The sequence below is a fragment of the Nyctereutes procyonoides genome, unplaced genomic scaffold (assembly GCF_905146905.1).
Source record: "Nyctereutes procyonoides isolate TBG_1078 unplaced genomic scaffold, NYPRO_anot_genome, whole genome shotgun sequence".
Lineage (NCBI taxonomy): Eukaryota > Metazoa > Chordata > Mammalia > Carnivora > Canidae > Nyctereutes > Nyctereutes procyonoides.
Window position 1 is genome coordinate 67,566,381 of NW_026575135.1, and position 27,234 is coordinate 67,593,614.

Here is a 27,234-nt window from a genome sequence, read left to right on the forward strand (position 1 = left end):
GAAAGACCTATACACTGAAAACTATTTAGAAATTCATAAAAGAAACTGAAGGCAAAAACAAATGGAAAGATCTGTGCTCATTGATTTGAAAAATTAATATAGTTAAAATTGTCCATATTACCCAAAGTAATCTACAGATTCAATGCGATCCTCATCAAAGTCCCATCACATTTTCCTCCAAAATAGGACAAATCCTGAAATTTGTATGGAATAACAAAAGGTTCCAAATAGCCAAAGCAATCTTGAGAAAGGAGAACAAAGCTGGAGGTTTCACGTTCTCTGAAATTTCAAAGCTGTAGTAATCAAGCCAGTATGGTACTGGCATGAAAACAGAAACACAGACCAATGCAATAGGAAAGGGTTCAGAAATAAACAGTCATTCAAAACAAAAGGAGCAAGAATATAAAATGAGAAAAGGACAGTCTCCTTAATAAATGGTGCAGGGAAAACTGGACAGTCACGTGCCAAAGAATGAAACGTGGATTAAACACTTGAATGAAACCCTGAAACCATAAAACTCATAGAAGAAAATAGAGGGTAAGCTCCTTGACATCAGTCTTGGAGATGTCTTTCTGGACTTGACTTCAAAAGCAAAGGTGACAAAAGCAAAAAATAAGTGAGATTGCATCAAATTAAAAAGCTTCTACACAGGAAAGGAAGCTCTATCAAAAAAATGAAAAGAGAATCTATTGCAATGGAGAAAATAACTGCAAATTATACATCCAATAAAGGGTAACAGCCAAAATATATAAAGAACCCATACAACTAAACATCAAAAAAAACAAAAACAAAAACAAAAAACAAAAACCAATATGATTGGATAACAGACATTTTTCCAAAGACAACATCTAGATTGCGAACGGGTACATGTAAAGGTACTCCACATTAGTAATCATCGTATCAAATCTATTATGGTCTTACTATAGATAACAATAGTTTCACACCTGATTATCAAAAAGATAAGAAATATAATGTGCTTGGGACGCCTGGGTGGCTCGGTGGTTGAGCGTCTGCCTTCTTCGGCTCAGGGTGTGATCCCAGAGTCACAGAATCAAGTCCCAAAACGGGCTTCCTGAATGGAGCTTGTTTCTCCCTCTGCCTGTGTCTCTGCCTCTTTCTCCCTCTCTCTCTGTCTCTCATGAATAAATAAATAAGATCCTTAAAAAATAAAAAAATTAAAAAAAAGAAATAAAATGTGCTCGGGAGAATGTAGAGAAAAGGGAACTCTCCTGAACTGTTGGTGGGAATGTAAAATGGTGTGGCCACTATGAAAATAGTATGGAGGGCCCTCAGAACATTAAAAATATAACTTCCATGTGACTGTAGCAATTCCACTTATGGGTATTTACGCAAAGAAAATGAAAACACCAAATGAAAAGATTTATGTACCCCTGTGTTCATTACAGCAGTATTTACAATAGCCAAGATGTGGAAAAAACCTAAATGTCCACTGATGAATGAATGTATAAAGAAGATATAGTGTGCGTGTATGTACATATACATCTGCTTAGATACACATATACACACACACACGATGGTATATACTCAGCCATTTAAAAAAAATGGAATCTTGCCACTTGCAACAACTTGGAAAGATCTTGAAGGTATAATGCTAAGAGACATAAATCAGACAAAGAAAGACAAATACCATATGATATAACTTCTATATGCAATCTAATGAAACAAGACAAATAATGAGCAAACAAAACAAAACTCATGGATATAGAGAATGTAGTGGTTGTTGCTGGGGAGAGGTTTGGCAGGTGGGCAAAATGGGTAAGGGAGTCAGGAGGTACACATTTCCAGTTATAAAACGAATAGGTCATGGGGGTGTGTTGCACAGTATGGTAACAATGGTATGGTAGTGCATAGTTCCAGCTGTTGAGAAAGTAGATATATTCAAAGCTCCCTCATGTACTCATTCTCACTCTCTCACTCAGACACTATATAGTTTATATATATATATATATATATATATATATATATATACACACACATAAAGTTTATGTAATGTTTCTACATATATGAAGTTATAAAATGTAGACATATATTTTGTAACTTTTATGGTGAAGGATGGTGAACAGACTTATTGTGCTCACCTCCCAGTGTATGCAGATACTGAAGCATTACAATGCACACCTAAAACTATATAATTTTGTATGTCAATTATACCTCAATAAAAAATGAAAAGATATATAAAGTCATTTGCAAAATATGACAGCTTCTACAGTTAATGTTTAAAAAGCTAAACAGGTACTATTTTAGCTTGACATTTTTATTTCATTAGCAGGAATGAAAATAAAATAGACAACAAAGGCAAGTTCACTAGGAGGACTTATTCCAAACTGATGAAAACTTAAAATTTCATCATAGATCTACCCAAAGCTTTGTACAAACAACTGTCCATTATCCACATTTACATGGAGAGAGGGGAAAAGTTAACCAGAAATTCAAATTTCAGACTAATACAAAGTTTGTGTCTATTGTTTTGGGAAAATAGTTACACAAAGTAATCTCAATTATCCCTGTATAGCTACAAGCCCACAGTTTCAATGAAGAAAGGGTAAAAAACTATGTTTACTCATATGCAAGACAAAACCAAAAACTTACAAATTTCATTGAAATGGAAATTGGATAGGCTTTTCTTTGCACATCATTTAATTTTTAAATTACAATAGATATATCATCTAATCTTTTACTAAAACAGGGTACTATACAAAAAATGATTTCAAAAGTGAAATATTACTACTTGGCGATTTAAATTACAAGAACAGAAGAGTAATCTCATACTAATTCAAGAATTTCATGCCATAAAATAAATCCAAACTATAAGCTATTTGCAAAATAATCAGATACTTCCCTTGTGTTGGTTTTTGAGTTTTAAAAATTATTATTTACGATCTTTCAAGAAAAAAAAGGCCAACATTTTAAAAATAAATTTTAGTAAGATGCTTTTAAAAAAATCTAAGCAGATCTAAATAAGAGGTACTAACAAATATGTTTTATATTTTGATATTAATAGTATTTGTATATATCTATTTAATTGATGTATTTAGAAACTTCTCACTAAGGTAAATAATTATTTCCTTTTAGCTTATTCTTTACGTTGCAAGACTCCTCTTTTCTTATTTGAACCCCTAAAGAAGTGATAAGCAGTCCTCTAGTTGCTAGAGAGGTTTCCAGAAATTGAAGGGCAAGTATGAACTGGCCAAATTACTAACAATGCCTGGTTCCCTCACTCTAGTTTACTAAGCAAGAGTTGCTCCATGATTGTGAAATACACACACACCTGCACATACACAGTAAGAGTGGGGCAGAATTGGGGGGGGGGGTTGCATTTCTGAATTTCCCATCTATTTGAAGACAAGGTCTTCCACCTAAAATAGATGCAAAACTATTGCTCCAAAGTAGATCCCTAAGGTAGGATCTCAAAGTAAAATCCTCTACATGATGATGATCAAACACTGATGAGAACATGTATGTACCAGTATTTCTTCCAAAAGACCTAACGTGGGGCACCTGGGTGGCTTAGTCTGTTAAGCACCTGCCTTCAGCTCAGGTCATGATCCCAGGGTCCCTGAACTGAGGTCTCTGCTCGGCCAGGATCCCACTTTTCCCTCTACCCTTCCCCCTACTCGTGCTTTCTCTTTTTCTTTCTCTCTCTCTCAAATAAATATAATAAAAATTATATTAAAAATAGTAACAAATAAATAAAATCTTTTAAAAATTTTAAAAGAAAACCAAAAGACTTAATGTTTCTCAACTTTGTCTCACCAAATTGGCAAGACAGTACACATGCTGTTCTTTCACACAACAAGATGCACATTTTTGCTACACATTAAACTGTTAGGTTATCCACAATTTAAAGTCTTCAACCACAATCAGTTCTAAATTAACCAAGTTGAATTATCAAAAATGATGAATATACACAATCCACCCAGTTGGCGTGGGGCCTGGTCACCCTCCACCTGCATAAATACATTCTTTCTAACAGCAAAGAAATTCACCAAAAACAACTTGGTTAGATCACAGCCAAGCCTGGTATCTGAGAACCTAATTATGGAGACAATAGCCACCAAAGGTTATAATCTTTGACCATTTAAAATTTAAACACCTTCCCTCACACATACATATCATATAAAAGATACAGTTAACACTATATATATATATTATATATATATATATATATATATATATATATATATATCTCACTAAATGAAAGTGGGTGTGTATATGTTTGGTCCAGTTGAATTGCTTTATAAAACCTCTAGATATTTAAAGGAATTTGCAAAAGGTTCCCTAGAATATGTAAATCTGAAAACTTTGGTTGTTCATATACCTGGTATCTGGGACATCTATTCCAACTGTCTATGCCAAGAAAGATTTCCTTTGGCTGATTTTATCCAAATGTCATGGCAACAATTGTTCTCACTGTAGATCAGGACAAGTAAAGGAGTTTAGTGATTAAATATATTCTGTTTCAGTATTATAAGATCGTTAATGTGACCTTGGGGAAATCATTCTCTCTCTTTATAAAACTGCCAATTTATAAGAATAAGAATTAAAATGATTCATAGGAAGCAAAAGAGAAAAGCAAAATGCTGGAAATGCACTGGGTCCTACTAAAGTTGTCTCTGTCACACACAATAGCAACAGAAATAAAAGATAACTCTAAGATCTGGTTCAGATTATCACTTACTGACCATGACAACTATGCTAGTCACTTAACCATCTTGTCTGAATTCAGCTTTCTCTCATCTATTATTATTACTATGCACAGTACATGCAGAGTTAGAAGCATCAATGACATAATGTGTAAAAATATGTTAGAACAATAAAGAACACATATTTGAATTAGTACCAATTATGGTTATAAGCATAAATGAGATTGGAAAAATGTACTCTTATTCCTTAACAAAATGACTTATTCATGTAAAAATGATATTTTATTCATTGTCTGATTTACTTTACTACAATAATAAAATTTAATACCTCAATTTTTCTCTAAATTTGATGTATTTTGGGGATCTCTGGGTGGCTCAGCAGTTTAGCACCTGCCTTTGGCCCAGGGTGTGATCCTGGAGTCCCGGGATCGAGTCCCGCATCAGGCTCCCGGCATGGAGCCTGCTTCTCCCTCCTCCTGCCTCTCTCTCTCTATCATAAATAAATAAATAAATAAATAAATAAATAATAAATAAAAATAAATAAATAAATAAATAAATCTTAAAAAAATTTTTGATGTATTTTTATTTTATAACTCAATTATATTAATTCCCTTACCCAAAATTTTCCAATAATTTAAAATCAACACATATTTACTAAATTCCAAGTATGTACAAAGCACTATGTCATGTCCCTTTACTAAGAAGTTCATCAAACGTAGAGTGCCAAGGCCCTTTCCTTTCTTCATTTTGTTCTCTTGGGTTTACATTCGATTTAGATGGTAACTTTACCTGAGATTCCCTCTACCCCCAACTATTTCTAAAAACATAAAAAAGAGGAAACTAAAATTATTCCACATCATCATGTACTTGGCACTACACCATCACACTCACATTATCACGGTCAATCCTCACAATAACCCTAGGAGATAGGTATTTGCAACCCATTTTAAAGATGAGAAAGAGGAACACCACATCAGAGAAAGAATTTGAATCAGGCTTGCTGAGTCCAAAGCCTGTGATCTGTCCACTGTGTCAGCAGTTCCCAGACTTTTATTTTGTCTTATTTGAATGCAGCTGACACACAAAGTTACATTTGTTCCCATGATTGAACTTCACAGACCAGTACCATACATGTGCACGTGTGTGCGCGCACACACACACACACACACACACTGGCGGGCCTCATGACACTGGCAACATTTTATTTTCTAAGAAATAACATATTTTTCAAAGCTCTATCTACCCACAGCATTATTTTCTAAAACAAAAGGATAATGTGATGAAAAAGAACAAAGACATAATTGTCAAGTAAGAACAAGCTCTCGGAAGAAAGAACAGTCATCAAAGCTTGTCAAACTTCTTTCTTCTGAGGGCTTGTTTCTCTTTCTGCCATTTTTATCACAGAACAGCACAGGGCATCTAGCTGGAAGAAGTGAAATGAAGCATGTAGTTTCCAGTGAGAGAGAAGAAAATCAGAACCTAAAACAACTGTCCTACATCCTCTTCCTATTTTCAGAACCAAGGTGGTAAGAATGCATGTCACCTTGACTAAAGCAATGGGTTTTCTTGAAGTTTTACAAGCCAAGGATCTGAGTACAAATAAATTACTAGAGGTTTACAAAGAAGGAGGGATCCCTGGGTGGCGCAGCGGTTTGGAGCCTGCCTTTGGCCCAGGGCGCGATCCTGGAGACCCGGGATCGAATCCCACGTCGGGCTCCCGGTGCATGGAGCCTGCTTCTCCCTCTGCCTGTGTCTCTGCCTCTCTCTCTCTCTCTCTCTCTGTATGACTATCGTAAATAAATAAATTAAAAAAAAAAGAGGAAAAAAAAGGTTTAAAAAAAAAAAAGAGGTTTACAAAGAAGGTAAAGAGGGATGCTTGGGTGGCTCAGTGGTTGGGCATCTGCCTTCAGCTCAAGGCGTGATCCCGGAGTGCCAGGATCAAGTCCCACATCAGGATCCCGCAGGGAGCCTGTTTCTCCTTCTGCCTATGTCTCTGCCTCTCTCTGTGTCTCTCATGAATAAGTATATAAAATCGTTCAAAAAAAAAAAAAAAAACCAAAGAAGGTAAAGAAGCTTTGGTACCAACAAATGAACATTTCCAGTATTACTATGTATCTTCACAGACAGCAGTCCTTCTTGAGGTTTCTCCTTTAACTAAAATCTTTACACCTGATGCAATCAAAAGAGCAGTTAAAAAGAGTAAATCTATTTCCTCGTGCCTGGGAGACTTATCCATCTTCAGCTGCTTTCCTGTCCCTCCAGCCTTACCTATCCCATTTAATTAAAAAGAGCAAGTACTGTGTCTTTCTCATGTTTTGATGCAGCATCTCACATTAAGAGTCTGTGACTCTTTGAGGGTCAGTATATAATGAATTTATTAGTCTACTGCCAAGCCAGAAAAATATGTAACTTAATGAATTTGAAGTAAATTTTCTGAATAAATTTATATTTTAAAAAATTCATAATGGTTTGTCCTTAAAACAATGACCAGTAGCAAAAGAAAACCATTTTCTTTTTTTTTAAGATTTCATTTATTTGAAAGAGAAATAGAGCCCAAGCAGGGATAAGGGGAGAGGAGGAGGGAGAGGAAGAGAATCTCAAGCAAACTGTGGTGAGAGCGGAGCCCAACACTTAGCTCAATCTCACAACCCTGAGATCTTGATCTGAGCCTAAACAGAGTCAGATGCTTAACCGACTGAGCTACCCAGGGGCCCCACAAAAGATAAAAATTCTGGGAGTGCATATATCTAAATATTCATTAGAATCTCCTCCATATTTAAATTATAAACACAGGCAATTTCAGATTGTATTTCAATGATTCTCTGCTGGCATGAGAATTCTGGAAATTCCTGGATATTTTAGCAGTCTAAACAACTCATCCCCATTAATTACTGCCGTATAGTCCCACATGCTACTGAATGGCATGATACTGTATTCTGACAGGAACACTACCAACCACAAGAAGTGTTTACAAAGGTAGAAGGAAAATCACTATATGTTTGGTATCATTCAAAATGCAGATAAATGTGTTTCTCTGGTATTTCTCATTTAATCATGAAGCCAACTAAAAAATAATTGTCTTAATTATTTGATTCAGCCCCTTAAATTATATATTTGTCACTAACACAAGCATTTTGCAATAAAGTATAAATAGTCATGGTTTGATAACATTTTCTAAAAGGAAATAGAAATACTGACCTTTTTCTAAGCACGGTATTTGTATTTTTGTAGACTTACTAGGCAGAGGATGGGATCACAAGTATAGCAAGGGAGGCCCACAGACAGAAAACCACCTGCTGTTTGCTGACCAATTGCACTTGAAACTGACCTCTACAATTCATGACCATTCAGAAGCCTCTAGTGTATCAGGCACCACATGAGGGTACTTTACCACTTCCAATCCCTGACCCACTACTATTTCATCCTGATTTATTCTCAAAAGTCTTCAGAATGTAACATATGCACTAGATGCCTAAAGCTTCTACACGGTCACTTTGTTTATAAATAAAGCTCATGGTTTTACAAAATAATTCTTATAGGCCAACAGAGTTGGGAAATTTTCTCTTTTAAGGATTAAACAGTATCCTGACATACTATACATGGTGCAGTTAGGTTAGGTATACAATTGCCTGAAGATAAAAAAAAAAAAAACTTAAAATAAGTATTCTTGATTTTGTCACTAACTCCCTTAAAGTATAGTACAATGCTATTGGAAGACTCTACTCACAATGTAAATAAACTGCTTTCTAATTGTTTAAAGAGAAAACCCACAAAGGAAGTGAACTAAGCATTTTTCTGGGCCCTATATTTAGGATTCAATCTTACTGAATATAGTCAGCCATTGTGGATATTCTTCCTTTTACTCAGATTATCCATTCCTTTTTTCACTCACTTTTGAAAGCCTATTTGAAATGTGTACTCCTCTGTGGAGTCTTCCCTAGGTATAGAGAAAAGATCAATCCCCCACATCTATGTGTACATGTTGCACATTGAATAAACCTCTATGACTCATTACCATTTAGAAGTATCTAGTATGTCAGGCACCATTTTAGGTGCTTAACAAATTTCCCAATTAAATGCATTGTTTCCAAGCCTTGCTCACATCACTGTGAGTCCATCCTGAGGAGAAACCTTCATACCCTTTTATATCCATGCAGAACCACCTATCACAGAGCATGGCACATAATGGGTTTTAAATATTTTCATACTTTATTAACACTATCCATTTCATTAGCAGAAATATACAATTGTATTTACCCAAAATATAAGATATAATTTCATCAGCATTTATTATCCTAATGTAAAATTTGATTCTTGATTTTCTTCTATGGCTGAAATTGACATCAATAATTGCTCAACATCAATATATTTTTCCACAATATATTTTTCATATTCTCATTTCTGACTCTTTTTCCCCATTTTCTATTGAAAATCAATTGCTGAAATAACTTTGAATCAGGAGAGTTATTCATTACATGCTTTATTACATTGGAGTCAGATCTGTATTCAGATCTCAACTCAGTTACTTACTAGCTATATGATCTTGCTTGGTTTCTTTGTTTCTAGAATGGAAAGAATAGTCTCTATTACACAGAACTATTGTGAAGAATAAATTAGATAATTTATATATTTTTAAGATTTTACTTATATATCTGAGAAAGAAAGAGAAAGACAGCAAACAAGGGGAATGGCAGAAGGAGAGGGGCTTGATCACGACCCTGAGATCATGACCTGAGCCGAAGACAGAAACTTAACCAACTGAGCTACCCAGGCACCCCTAGATAATATATTTTAAGTGCTGGCACATACTAAATACATAGCACATGGACACTGTTGTCCCTGTAACACAGATTTAGCCCTATTCCAGCAATGACTAAAGTCTTACTTCAGACTCGTGGTACCCGAACAGATGTGTCTAACAAAGAACATGAAAAATATTTGTGTGACTATCCTGAGAGTTTTGATTGATGGAAGATAGGTACAGGCTCAGGGAGTAGAAGAGAAGGTAACTATAGGACAAAAGAAGGTAGGTACAGGTTCAGAGAGAAAACTATCCCTTGATGACTTTGAAATCACAGCTGAAATCACTATTTTAAGATATTAAATTTATTAAACTTTTTAAGCCCATTCCCAAAACCACTTATTAGCAAAATGTTGGATTTGTTAAAATGCCAAATTTGAATTCCCCATTTCCCATTTTGTGGATGGAGTTAGAGTGTATGATGCTACGTGAAATAGGGAAAGACAATTACCATATGATTTTACTCATGGGTGTAAGTTAGGAAACAAAACAGGTGAACATATTGGGGGGAGGGGTAAGAAGAGAGAGGGAAGTAAACCAAAAGAGATTCGTAAATGAGGAGAACTAACTGAGGGTTGATGGAAGGAGCTGGGTAGATGGGCTAGATGGGTATTAAAGAGGGCACTTTTGATGAGCATTGAGTAATGTATGTAAGTGATGAACCACTGAATCTACTCCGAAACCAACATTGCAGTGTATGTTAGCTAAAATTTAAATAAAAATTTGGGGAAAAAAAAAAGACATATTCCATTCAACAAAATATTTGTCTATACAGCCAGCTTCCTTAGCAATACATGCTTAATTAAAATAATTATGCTCATTTTAAATTCTCATAAAGATTAAGATGCAGAAAAAAATATTTCCCTCTATAATCAATTCCTAATTGGGGGTTTATTAATTTTTAAGATCAGAGAGACAATGTCTTAGTCATCCCTGTCAGTGCATGAAGAGAGATCTTGAACATTATCTCCATGGCCCGATGTGTTCAGGGCTCAAATTGGCTCTTCTGTGAGGTCAGAGAGGTCTCCATTCTATCTGCTGGTAAAAGTTTCTATGTTTTACTGTTGTCCGACTTAACTATTTAGCTCAGCATTTTAGAACAGTCTGTATGTGTGAAATAAAAACACTGTGGTGGCTACGGATTTATTCATTAAAAACTTATGGGCAGCCCGGATGGCTCAGAGGTTTAGTGCTGCCTTCAGCCCAGAGTGTGATCCTGGGGACCCAGAATTGAGTCCCACGTCGGACTCCCTGCATGGAGCCTGCTTCTCTCTCTGCCTGTGTCTCTGCCTCTCTCTCTGTGTGTGTCTCTCATGAATAAATAAATAAAATCTTAAAAAAAAATTAGTAATAACTGGATACCTACCATGTGCCAGGCACTGTTTTAGTCATGTTTCTTCCTGCTCTCTGGGAGTTTGCTTTCTAGGACAGGGAAACAGCAAACAAACATAGTAAGTAACAGTTATGTTAGGGGTGACAGTTCTACGAAGAAAAGTAGAGTAAGTTAAGTGGATAAAGAATGACAGAGGGCCGCTGTCATTATGTGTAACGTGTTCCAGGAAGGCTTCTCTCTGGTAAGATATTTGGGCAGAGACCTAACAGAGGGAAACACCAATCCACATAGATTTCAAGGAAAGAAGCATTCTAGAAGAAGAAATGGAGTGCAAAGGCCATGAGGCAGGAGCATGACTGAAGTGCAGCAGGACAAACAAGGCAACTTCTGTGGTTAGAACAGAGTGAGCAGGGGAAACAGGTAAGAGATAAGGCTGACCAGACAGCATAGAGCTATCTCTTGGAGGACCTTGTGGGCTACGCTAAGGCCTTTGGGTTGTTATTCTGAGTAATAAGGGAAACCCTTAGAGTATACTGCATAGAAGAATGACATAATCTGAACTATGTTTAAAAATTATGACTGTGTGAAAAATAAGCTTCAGAGAACAAAGGTAGAAGCAGGGAGATTAGAGGCACAGATGACAGATTCTTGTCAAGTATAAATGATTAGCCACAGGAGAAATAAAATTTCCTGGACTTAATTAATGAACATGTGACCTAGACCCTCTAGTCCTGGGGACAGGACTGCAAAAGATGTTAGCACCTGTTACATGTCAAAGCACAACTAAATTGTTTGCCAACAAATTAGCCAGACCTGGGGAAAAAATAATTGCTTGCAAGACAAATGACACTTCATTTACAAAGTTTTTCTATAATGTAGATTAATCCTTAAAGCTTTAGATGCACATGCCCAAATCTGTCAGATTCATGAAAGTCAAACTACAAAGATAGGAATGAATTATCTACTTCCAAGAATGGGAGACTAAGACCAAACTCTCCCACTAAGGATTAAATAGAAAAACGTGACAAAAATCCAAAAACAAAAATTCAAAAACATTTGCATGAGAGCACTAGAGAGCTGACAACAAAGTAGCGATTTTTGTTCAGGATCCCAAAGCAGTCCAGGGAAGTAAACCCAGCCTTTGGAGGCATTCCTCCCTTCCTCCTTAATAGAGGCAGACATTCAAATGAGCAATTAAAAAAAGGTGCAGGAGGGGGTAAAGATGAGCCATCTTATTAGCAATTTACAAAATAAATATTTAAGCCACAATAAAGTAAAAGCTACATTTACCAAAAAGTCTAAAACTAAAAAGACTTCTTACCACGTTCTGGTAATGACGCCAAACAAGCATGCTGATACACTGTTGGTGTAAGTGTATTCCATACAACTACTTTAAAATTAAACATACACATACTTTAAAGCAGATGATGAAAATGACTCCAATTCTTCACCCCTTATTATAGACATTACCTCTGAAATGTGATTCTGTAGCATCTTCCACAAATAGAGTCCATTTCCCTACTTTTGACTCTACTTTGGCCAATAGAATGTGAAGTCAACAACAGGGAGCCAGCCAGTTCTGCACCTATGTCTCAAGAAGCCTGGTGTCATTTCACGTTCCCTCTGAATCAAGTGAACAAGCCCAGGCTCAGCCACACAATGATGAAAGACATGAAGCCCAAGCACCCCCATCACCGCAACGAAGGAAGCCATCCTAAACTAGCCTAACCCCAGCAAACCACCCACACATGAACAAGGCCAGCTGGGATCAGCCAAGCCCAGAGAGCAAACTATCTTGCCCACTCACAGACTCATGAACAATAATAAATGGTTAGCATTCTAAACCACTGAATTTTGAAGTGGTTTGTTATTAAGCAATGGCAAACAGTAGCCAGAGTGAAGTATTGCCATAATTATACCTATAATTATATGTAATTATATACATAGAGTATATATGTAATACTGGCTTTGGAACCAAAAAGTGGCCTAAGGCTTGAAAAATGGTGCACAAACTGTAAGAAAAACTGGAAAACAGTAAGAAAATTTTCATCAGAGGCTGAAAAATTTAGGAGCCTGTGTATGTAGCAAAAAAAAAAAAAAAAGGTAAAAGTATGTTACTTATATAATACTCAGAAGGTTAAGAAGTTACTTAATGAACATTTGATTTGGATTTGCCTAAGATCTCTAGGCAAATGTGGAAAGTCACCTCATTGTTCCTAGCCACACATGATAAGGTAATAATGGCAAGAAAGGGATGAACCAAAGAAAAAAGTAATCACTTTACAAGGAAAATTTAGGAGGAATAAAGATGGGCCAGGATTTGCTGGGTTGAAAAATACAGTAACTTCTCATCTCCAGTCTCTCAGTTGGCAAACATTCTCCAACACAATACTATCTAGGACTGTAGATCAAATCAGGTGAGTAGATGTAAAACCTTTTGTTAATGCCCTAAATGGACTATGGAGGGGCTTACTAGGCCCTCTCAGCTAAATCAAAAGCCTCCCAGTTCTCAAAGAGTTGTCTCACGGAAGTCTGACACATCCAAAAGAAGTTTATCAAAAGAGGCATGCCTCAGAAAGAATTTTCACTGTGGCTTTGGGCATATCATAAAGCCCAGCAAGTCCACTCACAAAGCAGAAATCCAAAAGAAATGGGTGATCCTATGTAACATGAGGCAATGTACAAGAATATCCACAGCGACAGTATATATATTAGCTAAAAACTGGAAACAATCCAAATGCCCATCAACAGTATAATGAGTAAGTAAAATGTCATTTATTCATATAATAAAACACTATACAACACTGCAAACGAATAGACTACAGTTCTACATGACAAGGATATCACGAAAATAATGTCGAAGAAGCCAGAAACAAAAGAACATAATCAATATGATTTTTATGAAATATGGTCAAAAATAAAACCGTCAAAGCCAAATTGGTATTTAGAGATACATGGTTAGGGGATAAAATTATCAAGAGAAACAGGAAAATGTTACCAGAGAAGGGTGAGTGCATGGGAGAGGAAGGCGGGGGAATTTATTTAGAAGAAGCTAAGGAGACTTCTGGCAGGCTGGCAATATTTTATACCCTGCTCTGGGTGGTAGTTACACAGATGTTAGCTCTGTGATTAACTGTACATCTGTGTTTCATGCATTCTTCTGAATATACATAATTTGACAGGTGTGAGAGATGTAAGTCACACTACAGGTCAGACTACGGGAGCCACAGAACTAAGCAGGTGCCCAGTTCACGAGCACCACAGAAGAGATTTATTTTTTAAAAGGAGATGATCTGCTGAGATTTTATTGGATACATGTAATCAAAGCAACGCTGATTTATTGTGTCAGCCTGTGTAAGAGTAGAAGGGGTAAAAAGGATTGCCCGCGTTTGTGCCATTCTTATAAAATCTAGTAGATACTATATTATGACATGAACTGTGAGTGCATCTCAACAGGAACACAACTTGCTTTCAGTAATAGTTTACTGAGCTGTGTGTTCCACAGCCATTCAGAAAATCCTGATATTTATCTAGTTGCTCCTCCTAAGTTCCATATGGAGTATTACATGAGGAGAAACACTTGAGAGTCTCTCCTCGTGCCAGAATAGCTAAAAGCAGGAGGCCTCCGTGTGAGGCAAAGACCAGAGATGAGAGACTCCACAAGATACAAGGCTCCCTTGTATCCCTTGAGACTCCCTCAAGGCTCCCTACGATCAGCTTGACCTATATAAGAGACATGGATAGCACAGAATAATAATATATTACCTAGTTTCCATTAGAGCTTTCTTTAAAAAAAAAGGAACCACTATAAAACAAATAAGAGAGTTACAGACAGATTCAGTTAAGAGAATACTTTTCTTTAAAATTTTAAAGTCATTAAACAAGAAAAACAATTCTGCTTGAACTGGCACCTAATAAATTAAATTCAGAACGTACCAGTTCGCTGATGTTAGTAGTGGATATACTATAGGACTATTATAAACAAAACTTTACATGTTCCTATGAATCTGTAATTGTGAAATGGGCCAGAAGATTAGTACCATTTTATTTTGAAAGAGCATTAGAAAGCAGACAAAATGCAATTTTAATATACAAGTTAACATACTGAGATCTGTAGTGGATTTAATTCTCCAAATATAGACACAGTATCTCTTATCCCTCTCTTACAACATGACTTTAAGACTTGTCCCGTAAGGCACCTGGGTGGCTCAGTGGTTGAGCGTCTGCCTTTGGCTTAAGTCATGATCCTGGTGTCCTGGGATCGAGTCGCACATCAGGCTCCCTACAGGGAGCCTGCTTCTCCCTCTGCCTATGTCTCTGCCTCTGTGTGTCTCTCATGAATAAATAAATAAAGTCTTAAAAAAGATTTATCCCATATAGAAGTGGGGCTGGTATCACTCCTCCATGAACCTGGCAGACCTTTGTGATTGCTTCAACCAATAGGGGACAACAGAAATGGTGCTTACTGACTTCTGGGGCTGGGCAACAGAAATGCCTGCATTTCTGAATTAGGATGCTCACCTGAGGAATTTAGTGGCCATTGGCATGAAAATGAGGTGGAGAACATTAAAGCCAAAGGGCACTGAGGAGAGGGTTAGTGGAAGCCTCATGTACCTATCAGTGGTTGCAGGATCCTTGTTTTATTTTGGGAGGAAGTTTAGAAATACTGTTGTTGGCAGAAAACTTGAGAAGAGGAAATATTCCTAATGTACATTCTCACTGCATATGATAACATATTAGAGGAAAGCTAAAGAATATGCCATTAATTCTAAAGGGGCAAGGAAGCACCGTGTTAAATAAAGCCTTGTGACCTAATAAGCACCTCCAGGTGATAAAATGATTCTCAAAGAACGTAAAGGCTTCCAGGTAAAGATAAAATCTAGAGTGGGACTGGAAGATCCTATGCTGAGATTTCTGAGGGAGCTAACACAGAGCCTCAGGGAAGTGTTCAGACTGGTAAAAGGTCTCACAAGGTATTAATTTTTATTGCTATATAACTACTAGAAACATAGTGGCTTAAAACAACATCCAATTATTAGGTCACTGTTCTGTAGGTCAGAATTTCAGACAGGCATGGCTAGCCTCTCTGCTTTGAGTCTCACGAAGGTATTACCATCAGGTGTCATTCAGGTGGGGCTCTATCTGGAGGTTCTGGGGAAGCATCCACTTCCAAGCTCACTCAGGTTGGTGCAGAATCTAGTTCTTGCAGCTAATGGTCTGTGTTCCCTGTTTCCTTGCTGTCTACCAGAGAACATGTTTCCTCCTAGGGACTGCCCTCATTCTGTCTCACCAATTCTCCATCTTCAAATCGGCAACATTGAATGTGGAGTCTCTGGCTGTGAATCTTGCTGATTTCTTCTGCCATTAGACAGTGAAAACTGTTTAAAAGCATTTAAAAAGCATACCTGAATGGGTCAGGGCCACCCCAATAATCTCCCTGTCTTAGGTCAACTGACTTGAGACCTTAAATTTCTTTAAAAGTTAATGATGTGTTTAAACAAAAATAATCACATAGTGTGAGGCTTATGAAATGTGTAAGAAAAATATATGGCAACAATAGCAAAAGTCTAGGAAAGGGGAACCAGCAGTATACTACTGTAAAGTTCTTATGAGTGCTTAGAACCTGAGGCAAAAAATTGTGTACACCATGCATGTATTTGAAAGCATACTTTAATGGTTAAATTTTTCCAAAACAGTAACTGAAAAACTGAAACTCAAAACATTAAGTTTAAATATTTTATTTATATCAACAACAGAATTTGTTATAATTTGTTATACTTTCTTGGCTTGAATGAAAGCAAGCTCACCAATATTTTTTAAATCTACTTCTTTGCTTAGGTGATTTTTAACCGAGGGAAATGCCAGGTGAAACAATTCCTCCTGACCAAGCACCAATCTTAAGTCATTTTAAATTAGCTTCAGTTTAACTTAAACTTCTTTGACAGGACACCATTGTGACTGGTACTGTTTAAAAAAAAAAAAAAAATTCTTAGGGATGAAGGAGTGCACTTATCATTGTGAGCATAAGGTGATATATGGAAGTATTAAATTACTATATTATATACCTGAAACTAATATAACACTGTCTGTTAATTACCTGGAATTAAAATAAAAATTTTTAGGGACACCTGGGTGGCTCAGCAGTTGAGCTGCTGCCTTTGACTCAGGGCGTGATCCCAGGGTCCCAGGGATTGAGTCCCACATCAGGCTCCCTGCAGGGAGCCTGCTTCTCCCTCTGCCTGTGTCTCTGCCTCTCTCTGTGTGTCTCTCATGAATACCTTTTAAAAATAAATAAAGAACTCTTTAAAAAATAAAAAATTTTTAAAAAGAAAAAAATTCTCAAGGTCACTTAAACATTTGGGGAAATTGCATTAAGCAAATTTCATGAACCAGTTTTTGAAGATCCAAACACCATGCTTATTTTATATTACAATTATAAATACTGCATGCTGCTAAAACCATTTCAGATGAAATTTCTACAGGACTTAGTCTAAATATTTAAGAACCAAGTCAGTGACTATTTTTTTAAAGTAGTATTCATAGAAAACAACTTTTTTCTGGTTAGAAATTTAAAATTTGAAGACACTTCATTTAACTTTTCATAACTTTATTACAAATGTGAAATTAGAATGCCTATAATATCCCTAATTTTTATCTTATATACACTTTCCCATAATAATTTATACTCTTACCTGCTTCTAACTTATTTTAAAATTGAACAGGTATATTCATACCTCTTGCCAAAGTCCTGAGTTTATCAAATGTTCAAAGTTAGATTCTCTCCTTTGTTGTACGCAAAGGGATAGGCTTTTATCTTAAGCATACAGCTTTTTATATAGTCAAATTTTTTCATTGTAGAATCTAACTTTTCCTATATAAAAGTCACACAGCTAATACAGTAATAAGCCCAAATGGTTACCCAACTCCAGTGGTAAAAGTTAATATTTTGCAATCCTAACAGAAGACAACAAAACAAAGCCTAAGTTCAAACACCACTATTATAATCTATCAATGTATTTAACAAATTAGTACATAAAGTACTTAATACTTACCCAATATACTCAGATCAAGGCTATGTGCAAACCAGATTATAATGAAATATCCATCAATTTTTAAAAGATACCAACTATAAAGTCATAAATTCAAAAGAGAGTCTACTGCATTAAGATTATCTACCAATTAGGTACTAACAGAAAATGTTGACAAATTTATACACTTTTATTATCTATCTGTATGAGTGAGCCATTTTCTCCAAAATGTTCTGATGGTACGTATTCTTTGATTTTGTATGTCTAAACATAAAATGACTTTCCTTTAAATATTCAAAATATTGCATATATTCTAGTAGGCCTAAATTTGGCATTATCTCTAAAGATGTACATAGCTGTGATTAGCCCAGAGTCATTCAAAAAGCAATAGAATTGGATCCAGCTTTTTGCCTAATGTTTACTTAGTATTCATTTCTAATTTAAGTTCAAATGCTTCAGGAAAAGAAAAGAAGGTTACTAGCACCAAGGATAAAAATTCAGTAAGGTCTTATGACAGACCTAAACTTCCCTTATATTTTCTTCCAATTGCTGTCAAATAGCAATCTATCCTCAAGATATTAGAGAGGATATTTACAAATTCAAAGAAATCTTCTTTGTGCCTTCTACTTTCACAGCCAGCTCCACTTTTGACAAAACTCAGTATTAGCCTTATGAAGAGTGGAGTATTTAAATTATCTTGTCCCAACCTTCTCTTTAAAGGATAAAGATACCCATGAACTAAACTGTACTGTGATAGACACTTTTACATTTCCTATCATATTTAATTCTCAGACAAACCTTGTTAGGCCGCTATTATTGTCCAAATTTTCAGATTAGAATTTGAGCCTCAAATAGGTAAGTAACCTGATTGAGATTCTTCAGCTACTTCCTTCCTGGAAGGCTAACAGTGTGATTCTGAAGCCTGTGTTGTTTTCACTGCATATCAATGCCACCTTCAAAATCATTCATCTTACTCTGTCAGATCTAATATGGAGTTCTTTATGACCTGGATGAGAGAAATCACTGAACTCAAGCCCTTTATTTTGGACAGGAAAGCACCAAGATGAGGGAGGTGAAATGCTTTGGTTCCATGACACACACAGCTAGTTAGTAACAAATTCTAAACCCTTTCTGCAACAATATTGACCTTGCAGGGGGAGGAGGACAAAACAAAAAACACCCACAAATAGTAATCTTCAACCAGACCTTTTAAAATATAGTAAGTTAAATATAACAGTTGCTCTCAAATTTTTCAGGTCCTAATTTGTTAGGATAATTGAGTTTTAGAATTCCTCTTATACTAATGAATGTGATATGTTTTAATGGCCTAGAAAATAAAAATAAAATAAAATAAAAATAAAGGGATCCCTGGGTGGCGCAGCAGTTTGGTGCCTGCCTTTGGCCCAGGGCGCGATCCTGGAGACCCGGGATCGAATCCCACGTCAGACTCCCGGTGCATGGAGCCTGCTTCTCCCTCTGCCTATGTCTCTGCCTCTCTCTCTCTCTGTGTGTGTGACTATCATAAATAAATAAAAAAATAAAAAAAATAAAAAAATAAAAATAAAATAAAAATAAAAATAAAAATAAAATAAAATAAAAATAAAGGGCAGCCCAGGTGGCTCAGTGGTTTAGCGCTGCCTTCAGCCCAGGGCCTGATCCTGGAGACCCAGGATCAAGAATGGAGCCTCCTTCTCTCTCTCTCTCTCTCTCTCTCTCTCTCTCTCTCTCTCTCTCTCTTTCTCCCTCGAATAAATAAAATCTTTTAAAAAAAAAAGGAAAAATAAATAGGTGATTAATGTTGCTAACATAAATTAAGGCAAACCCCTACTGTACAAAGTGGCAGAAGTCGAGTCTACAAGAGTGAAAACCATGGAGGATAGTCCTATCTGAATCTAAATCCAATTAAAATTACTTGGCTGGTAGCAATAGAACCCAGCTCAATATATTTAGAAGAAAACAGAGAATCATATTAGAATTCTTCAAACTGGCACTTATTAGGTCAATATACTCACACTTTTCCCTGTCAGTTTAAAAATTAGCAACTATCACCTTCATTATCTCATCCCCTCCCTTTTTCACTGGGCACACAGAATATTTACCTGCAAGATTTCCTAAGAATATATTTAGCTAACAAATACAGAATACCAGTGAGCTTCTATTTAAGAACCTTTTCTCTCTCCTAACAGACTCTAATCCTATAAATCAGCAGGAGGCTGGTAATAGGCAGGAGACTTTCTTAATGAACACAGCAGTACTTTTAAATTCTAAGAAAGAAGAACCTGACAACTCTGAAGGCATAGAGAAGTGAGGCATGTGCGAGACGAAGCATGTACAGCACAAGTCATCAGGTAATACAGGGGAGTGACATGATATTGTAATTATGTGAATTCAACTATGATTCACTTATATGACTTCACCTACACACTTTGCAGAGAGACAGAATTAAATAATGCAGGCAATTTAGACCCACCATGTCCCTGAATGAGCCTAGATAATGTCGAATTTCAGCATCCTCCATCATTGAACGCAGATGTGGGCTAACCATGCTAAAAGACATACATGAACTGTACTTAACAAGTTAAAGAACCAGCACACTGTTCAACAAACTCCCAAAGGACAGTAAGATGGCAGGCACGGACCTATTTAGGAATGTGATACTGGTATCCAACATGACGCATTCCTAAGGGACTCCCTTTGCCTGAGAATAGTCCGGTCTCTATAAGATCATCACCACTTGCACGGCCATGAGACTCTAAAACCCGTCTCTCCCTAAGGTGAGGTGCCACTGTTTGTAAAAGAAAAAAAAGTGGCCACCATTCTTTTTAACATTAATGTGCAAAAAGGAGACAAGTTTTGTGGGGAAGACTGGCAGAAATGAGACTGGTGGTTTCTGAATCCACGTTGAAGTTGATTTGGGTTGACTTGCCACATGAACCACTTAGTGGATGTTAATCAGTGTAAAGGAAGTCGACTGGGTGAAAGAATTTTTATGTCAGAGCCTCAAAAACTACCTAAAACTACTCGTAAAAACCAAACTGCTCCCAAAAGAATAATGGAGGTAAAAAGCACCCTCTGAAAATAGGTCAGGCTTGCCCTCTGTCAATCCAATCAGCAAGCAGCCATACCAGTCAGGAAATGTTCTACTTTTATGCAAATCACTACTGCTAACTTCTGAGATCACTAACAATAAGCTGCTAGATACAAATTTGAAGGTCTAAATTCAATTCCCCCCCAGCGATTAGACAATAGGTGAGAATTAGGTTAATAAAAAGATAAAATATGATTGCTACTTCTTACAAATTTCAAGGGGAATTATTATGTTTCCTGAGCCTAACTGCCATCCTGGTACTGACAATAAATGGTATGTTCATACTTGACTGTGTGGTGAGCCAACAAGTCAGTTTGAGGCTGGGTGATTGGCTGGGAACATTAGAAACCCCACCTCCCCAGACAGGGCATGGCTGCCGAGGCCCTGAGGCCTCACATGGTACTTCAGCTGGCCTGTTACCTACTTGCACTTCATTTGAGGAGCGATGCTCTAAGAACAAGTCAGTAAGGACTGTTTTCCTACCAGAAACTCTCAGATTCTCTAGTACTGTACGTACTTTACCACCCAGACGGCCTCACCAGGAAAGAACAGGACACAGCAAATGGAAATAAATCACCTACCCTCCGGAGATTTTTGTGGCTCTCAAAACAAATGTTTAAGAGCATAAAGATTGTGAGAATAGGCAGTGGTCTTGGACCTCACTAAAGACAGGTGGCAAAGTAATCATTATGGAAGCACAGTGGCTACTTTATTAAATTGTAAATTATTTTCAGTCTTCCTGGGCAAATAATTAAAAGTGACTCATGGTTTATTAACTTCAAGGGTCCAATGAGACAAAGCATAAAAGCATAAAGAATAATACCTGGCAGATATCAAGTGGACAAGAAACGTTATCTACTACCGTCATCCTCTTGACTGAATCCATCACATTCAGCGTAGTGGTCACTGGTCTGTGCACCACAGATACAGAGATTCGGCTTGGATTGGCTCCCCCAACCCAGGCTGACTCAAATTCAGCAAGAGATAATTCCAGAAGGGATGACGATGTAGGTCAGCCACCTGCAAATTTTAGATACTATTATGAAGAAACTAGATGTCCCTTGGGCCTCCAAATTGGCCCTGACCCATGTTAACTGACACACAGCAACTCAGGGGTTTGCTTCTAACATAAACTAAATTTCGTTATGAGAAATGTTTCATCTTTTTTAAGGGATTACTATTAATTAGGCCACATTTTTCAACTGTATTTTTAAGCTTGTTCTGTATCTTAACTTATAGGGTAATCTCTCCATCTCCAAAGGTCACCATTCAAGAAACAAACAGCTAAAAGATATATGATTAGGTAGTACTTTGTTCATAAAATGCATCATCAAGAGAAGCATAAATGCATTTACATGGCAGCAGTATTATTAAATAGTCACTACCATGCCAACCTAAAATATCTGAGGAGGTGACTATTATGTAACTTAGAACTAATAGTAGTCATTTGAGTCATTGTCAAAGCTAAGACATATATAAGGGCGCCTGAGTGGCTCAGTCAGTTGGGCATCTGATTTGCTGATCTGAGGGTCATAAGACTGAACCCCATATGGGGCTCTGTGCTCAGTGAGGAATCTGCAACAGATTCTTTCTCCCTCCCGCTCTGTGCCTCCCCTTGCTTGCTCGCACTCACTCTCTCTCTCAAATAAACAAAATCTGAAAAAAATGAAATATATTAATTATTCTACTCATCTGTCGAGAGCACAAAGGATTGACAAATTTACATAGTTCAATCAAACTACTTTAGGTACATGTTTACAATTTTCTTATTTTCTTGTACTTTAGAATCAAAAGTCTATATACCTTACAGTCAGTTGAAAAGTAGAAAATGCCAAATTGCAATGGGGATGAAAATCTTAAATATCATCTACATGAGAGAGAAAAACTTCAGGTTTCTCATTTTAAAACAAAACCATCCTATAACTAGCAACTTATTTTTCATAGACTATTTCTTTTCTCATTAGAGCATTAACAATTACATGATACCATCCTCCTCCTCTCTTAGCCCAAAAGGATAATTACAGTATGCCTGCCTCAAAGGAGTGTTTTGAGGCTCAATATTTGCAAAGAGTTTTGAGCCCTGTAGCTGAAAGCTATTAAGTAAATATGAAGTATTGTCATTGAGAATGGTCAAATAAAAGCAAAGATGATTTAACATCATAGAAAATTACATTGATAATTGGCACAGTGCCATGCCACCCCTGTGGACTTGTTCTTTCAGAGCACATACTCTATGAAAGGTCACTGTGGGTTAAAAAAAAATCCCACAGGGAGTTCAAGTAGCCTACACGGCAATATTAGCAATTACGGAAGTTGTATTCTTCCTCTACATTCATTTGGGAATCCTTTCTACTAATTAAGAGAAAAGGAACAGTGATTTGTTAAAAATGATGGCTACAGACAATTCAATCTCAGTGGTTACGAACTAGAATATGGTGTAATACCGAACAATATTTTTTAAAGAGCAAACTATTATACAAGCTATCAAGCCAGTACTCAACAATATTCCAACATAATATATTCCTAAAAATATTTTCCAGGATAACTTATGTTATAGTTTAACAAAAGGTTAAACTACAGAATTGCAAATTCAAATTCAGTGAATATTAAGTACCTTACTATATGAGGCTCACTCTAACAGGCATTTTGCTGACCTTATTTCAATTAATTCTAAAAAATAATCCTAACAGACAGGTATTACCAGCCACATTTTCAAATTGGGAAATTTGCTGCAAAAAGATTCAGATTCTTGCCCACATTCTAAGAATTTAAACTCAGTTTTGTCACTTTTAATCCACTGTCCCCTTCATTCTGTCAGACTAGTAATCAACTGACCAATTATTTAACTTCACTGGGCATGAGTTTTCTCATCAATAAACTCAGAAGGTTGAAATATTCCTAAAGTCTAAGAGTGGCTGGGTGGCTCAGCTGGTTAAGTGTCTGGCTCTTGGTTTTGGGTCAGGTCATGATCTCAGGGTTGTGAGACTGAACCTGGTGATGGGCTCACTGGGGAGTCTGCTTGAGATTCTCTCTCTCTCTCTCTCTCTCTCTCTTCCTGTGCCCCTTCTCCAGCTTGCTCTCTCTTACTCTCTCTCTCTTAAATAATCTTAATAAATAAATCTTAAAAAGAAATGTCCTTAAAGTTGGTTTCCTTTATTCTCTTTCTTGATCTCTCTCTCTCAAATTTACTGTTTTAATACAATTCAGTGGCTCCTAATGCATTCACAGTGTTATACAACTAATATTCTAATTCCAGAACATTTCATCACCCCAAAAGCAAACTCAAAACCTTTAGGCTGTCATTCCTCCACATTCCCTCCCCCTAGGCCCTAGCAACTGCTATTTGCTTGTTGTTTCTATGGATTTGCCTAACTTGTATATTTAATAAATGGAATCACACAATATGTGACCTTTTATGTCTGGTTTCTTTTACTAAGCAAATGTCTTTGAGGTTCATCTACACTGTAGCATGTATCAGTACTTTGTTCCTTCTTATGGCTCATTAGTATCCCATTGCACATATACACCACACATTGTTTATCCATTCATCCACTGATGGGCATTTGGGACCTTTTGGCTACTGTGACTAGTACTGATGTCAACATGCATGTACATGTCCTTACTTGAGTCCTTCTGGGTATATCTAGGACTGGAGTTGTAGACTCATATGATAATTCTATGTTTGACTTTCTGAGGAACTAAAAAAGTATTTTCTACCGTAGCTCAATCTCACCAGCAATTACAAGGGTCCCAGTATCTCCCCATCCTTACCCACACTGATGTTCTTTCTTTCTCCTCCTTCCTTCCTTTTCTCTTTGTAATTATAGCCACAATGAGTATACGGTGGTATCTCACTGTAGTTTTGATTTGCCTAATGACTAATGATGATGAGTATATTTTCATATGCTTGGTGGCCATTTGTACATCTTCTTTGGAAAAATGTGTATCCAAGTTCTTTGTCCATTTTTAATTTGAGTTGTCTTTTTATTGTTGAACTGCAGGAGTTCTTCAAATACTTTAGATACAGATCTCTTAGCAGATAGATACATGATGTGCAAATATTTTCTCCCATTCTCCAGGTTATCTTTTCATTCTCTTCATAGTATCATTGATGCACAAAAGTTTTTAATTTTGATGAAGTCCAATTTATCTTCTTTTGCTGTTTGCATTTTTTGATATCATAACTACCAATCAGTTGCCAAATCCAAGATCTCTTTTTGCTAGAAAATTCCATAAGCCTTTACTCATTTCATAAATAAAGTTGTATCTGAATGACTCTTTTCTTTTACTGCTTGAGAATTACGAAAGGGTTATTTTGGAGTATTTATTTCATCATCCTTACTAAGGAAGTGGTAGCATTTTAAGTTTGGATAAAATTACCCTGTTAAGATGGATGGGCTGGAACTCCTTGAGATAAAATGGGTTATCTCTGAAAGAAACTGCACTTCTCCATTACAAAGAAGACAGAAAGAGGAGGTAAGAGGAAGAGAGGAAGAGATGAAGGAAGGAAGCAAGCAAATTCTCCCTGTTCGAGAACCTCATAAATTAACAAATACACACAAATTTTAAAAACATTCCAACATGCACCCTTATGTTTATAGCAGCATTATCCACAATAGCCAAAATATTGAAACAGCTCAAATATCCACTGACTGATCAATATGTGTGTGTGTGTGTGTGTGTGTGTGTGTATATATATGCAATGGAATATTACTTAGCCATAAAAAAGAATGAAATCTTGCCATTTGCAACAACATGGGTGGAATTACAGAACATTTTGCTAAGCAAAATAAGTTAACCAAGAAAGACAAATACCATATAATTTTACTCATACGTGGAATTTAAGAAAAAAAAGAAAGAAAAAAAAAAACGAGGCAAACCAAAAAAAACAGACTCTTAACTACAGAGAACACACTAATGGTTACCAGAGGGGAGGTAGGTGGGGGGATGGGTAATAGGTGATAGGGATTAAGGAGGGCACCTGTAATGAACACCAGGTGTTGTATGAAAGTGTTGAATCACTGTATTGTACACCTGACACTAATACTACACTGTATGTTAACTAACTGGAACTTAAATAAAAACGTAAAAAATAAAATAAGTATAATTTAAAAAAGACATTCCAAACTCTATGTCCAAACATGGATAATCAATCCCTGGAAAAGACAGCTTACCCTGCAATAAAAATTCATTACTCTAGCAGTTACTAGAATTCTAACACATGCAGCATTTTTTTTAAAAGATTTTATTTATTCGTGAGAGAGAGAGAGAGAGAGAGGCAGGCCAAGACACAGGCAGAAGGAGAAGCAGGCTCCATGCAGGGAGCCCATCGCGGGACTCGATCCCGGATCTCCAGGATCCCATCCTGGGCTGAAGGCAGCGCTAAACCACTGAGCCACCCGGGCTGCCCACATGCAGCATTTCTAATATCTACTTCCCTCATGCTGGTATCTACCAAAAGGTTTAAATATGGCTTCAAAAGGAAAGGTACTGCTGAAGGGTTACTAGAAAAATAAACCCTATCTACCAAAAAAAGAAAAATAAGAAGATGGAATATATAAACATAATATTCTGCAGCCATTTAAAATGGTGTTGCGGAGTAAAAGTTTATCTACTGACAATGAAAGATGTTTATAACGTAATGCTCTATGGCAGGAAAAAATGGTTTATAATAAATGTACTATTTGGCAAGTCATATACTAATTCTCATTCAAAATTATTATCTGTATGCCATTTATGTAAGTTGTCAATTATGAGTTTTGATTAACCACAACCACAATAACAAATACATAGTGTTTCACTGATGTTATAAAAGCAGAGTTCTTCAGTATAAGCAAACTTTATATATACAAACTCTGGATAATAACAAAAAAAGTTTTAAAAACAAAGTATGACACCGTAAAAAGTGTATATATAGCATGGGACTTCATTAATTAGACAGAGATCAAAACTTTTCTGAAAAGTTATCAAGATTTTTGGAAATGAGATTACATTCTGTCTCTTGATTTTGCTATTAGCAAGAGCGGGGGTGAGTGGTCAGATATGGATAATGCTCCTTCACCAGCCTTACTGCTACCCCTTCGTTCATCTAAAAGCCCTACTTATGACATGTTCCCACGGCTTACAAATTTCATTCTCCGTTATATAAGGTAACTGAAGGCGACTACTCTGTGCATTAACTGAACAGTTGCCTTCGGAACCTCAGACATGTCATCTAAGGACAGACCAAAAACAAACTGGTGACACGGAGCTGATGCTACATACAAACAGATAAACAGCCCATAGGCTCACAATGACTAGGCATCTTGGGATGATTATGT

At 36.5% G+C, this 27,234-nt stretch overlaps 1 protein-coding gene across 3 annotated transcripts in view; it reads right to left on the reverse strand.

The window, feature by feature from the left end:
• Positions 1-27,234, reverse strand: part of COMMD10 (COMM domain containing 10) — a 185,082-nt gene that overhangs the window by 114,373 nt on the left and 43,475 nt on the right. Inside the window, exon 6 of one of the 3 annotated variants that reach the window (XM_055302212.1) lies at positions 16,671-16,762. The exons of the other annotated variants lie outside the window; for them this stretch is intronic. Coding sequence (XP_055158187.1) covers positions 16,727-16,762 — 36 coding nt within the window. The 3' untranslated portion in view covers positions 16,671-16,726. Of the gene's footprint in view, positions 1-16,670; positions 16,763-27,234 lie in introns of those variants that run through there. 3 annotated transcript variants of the gene reach the window in all.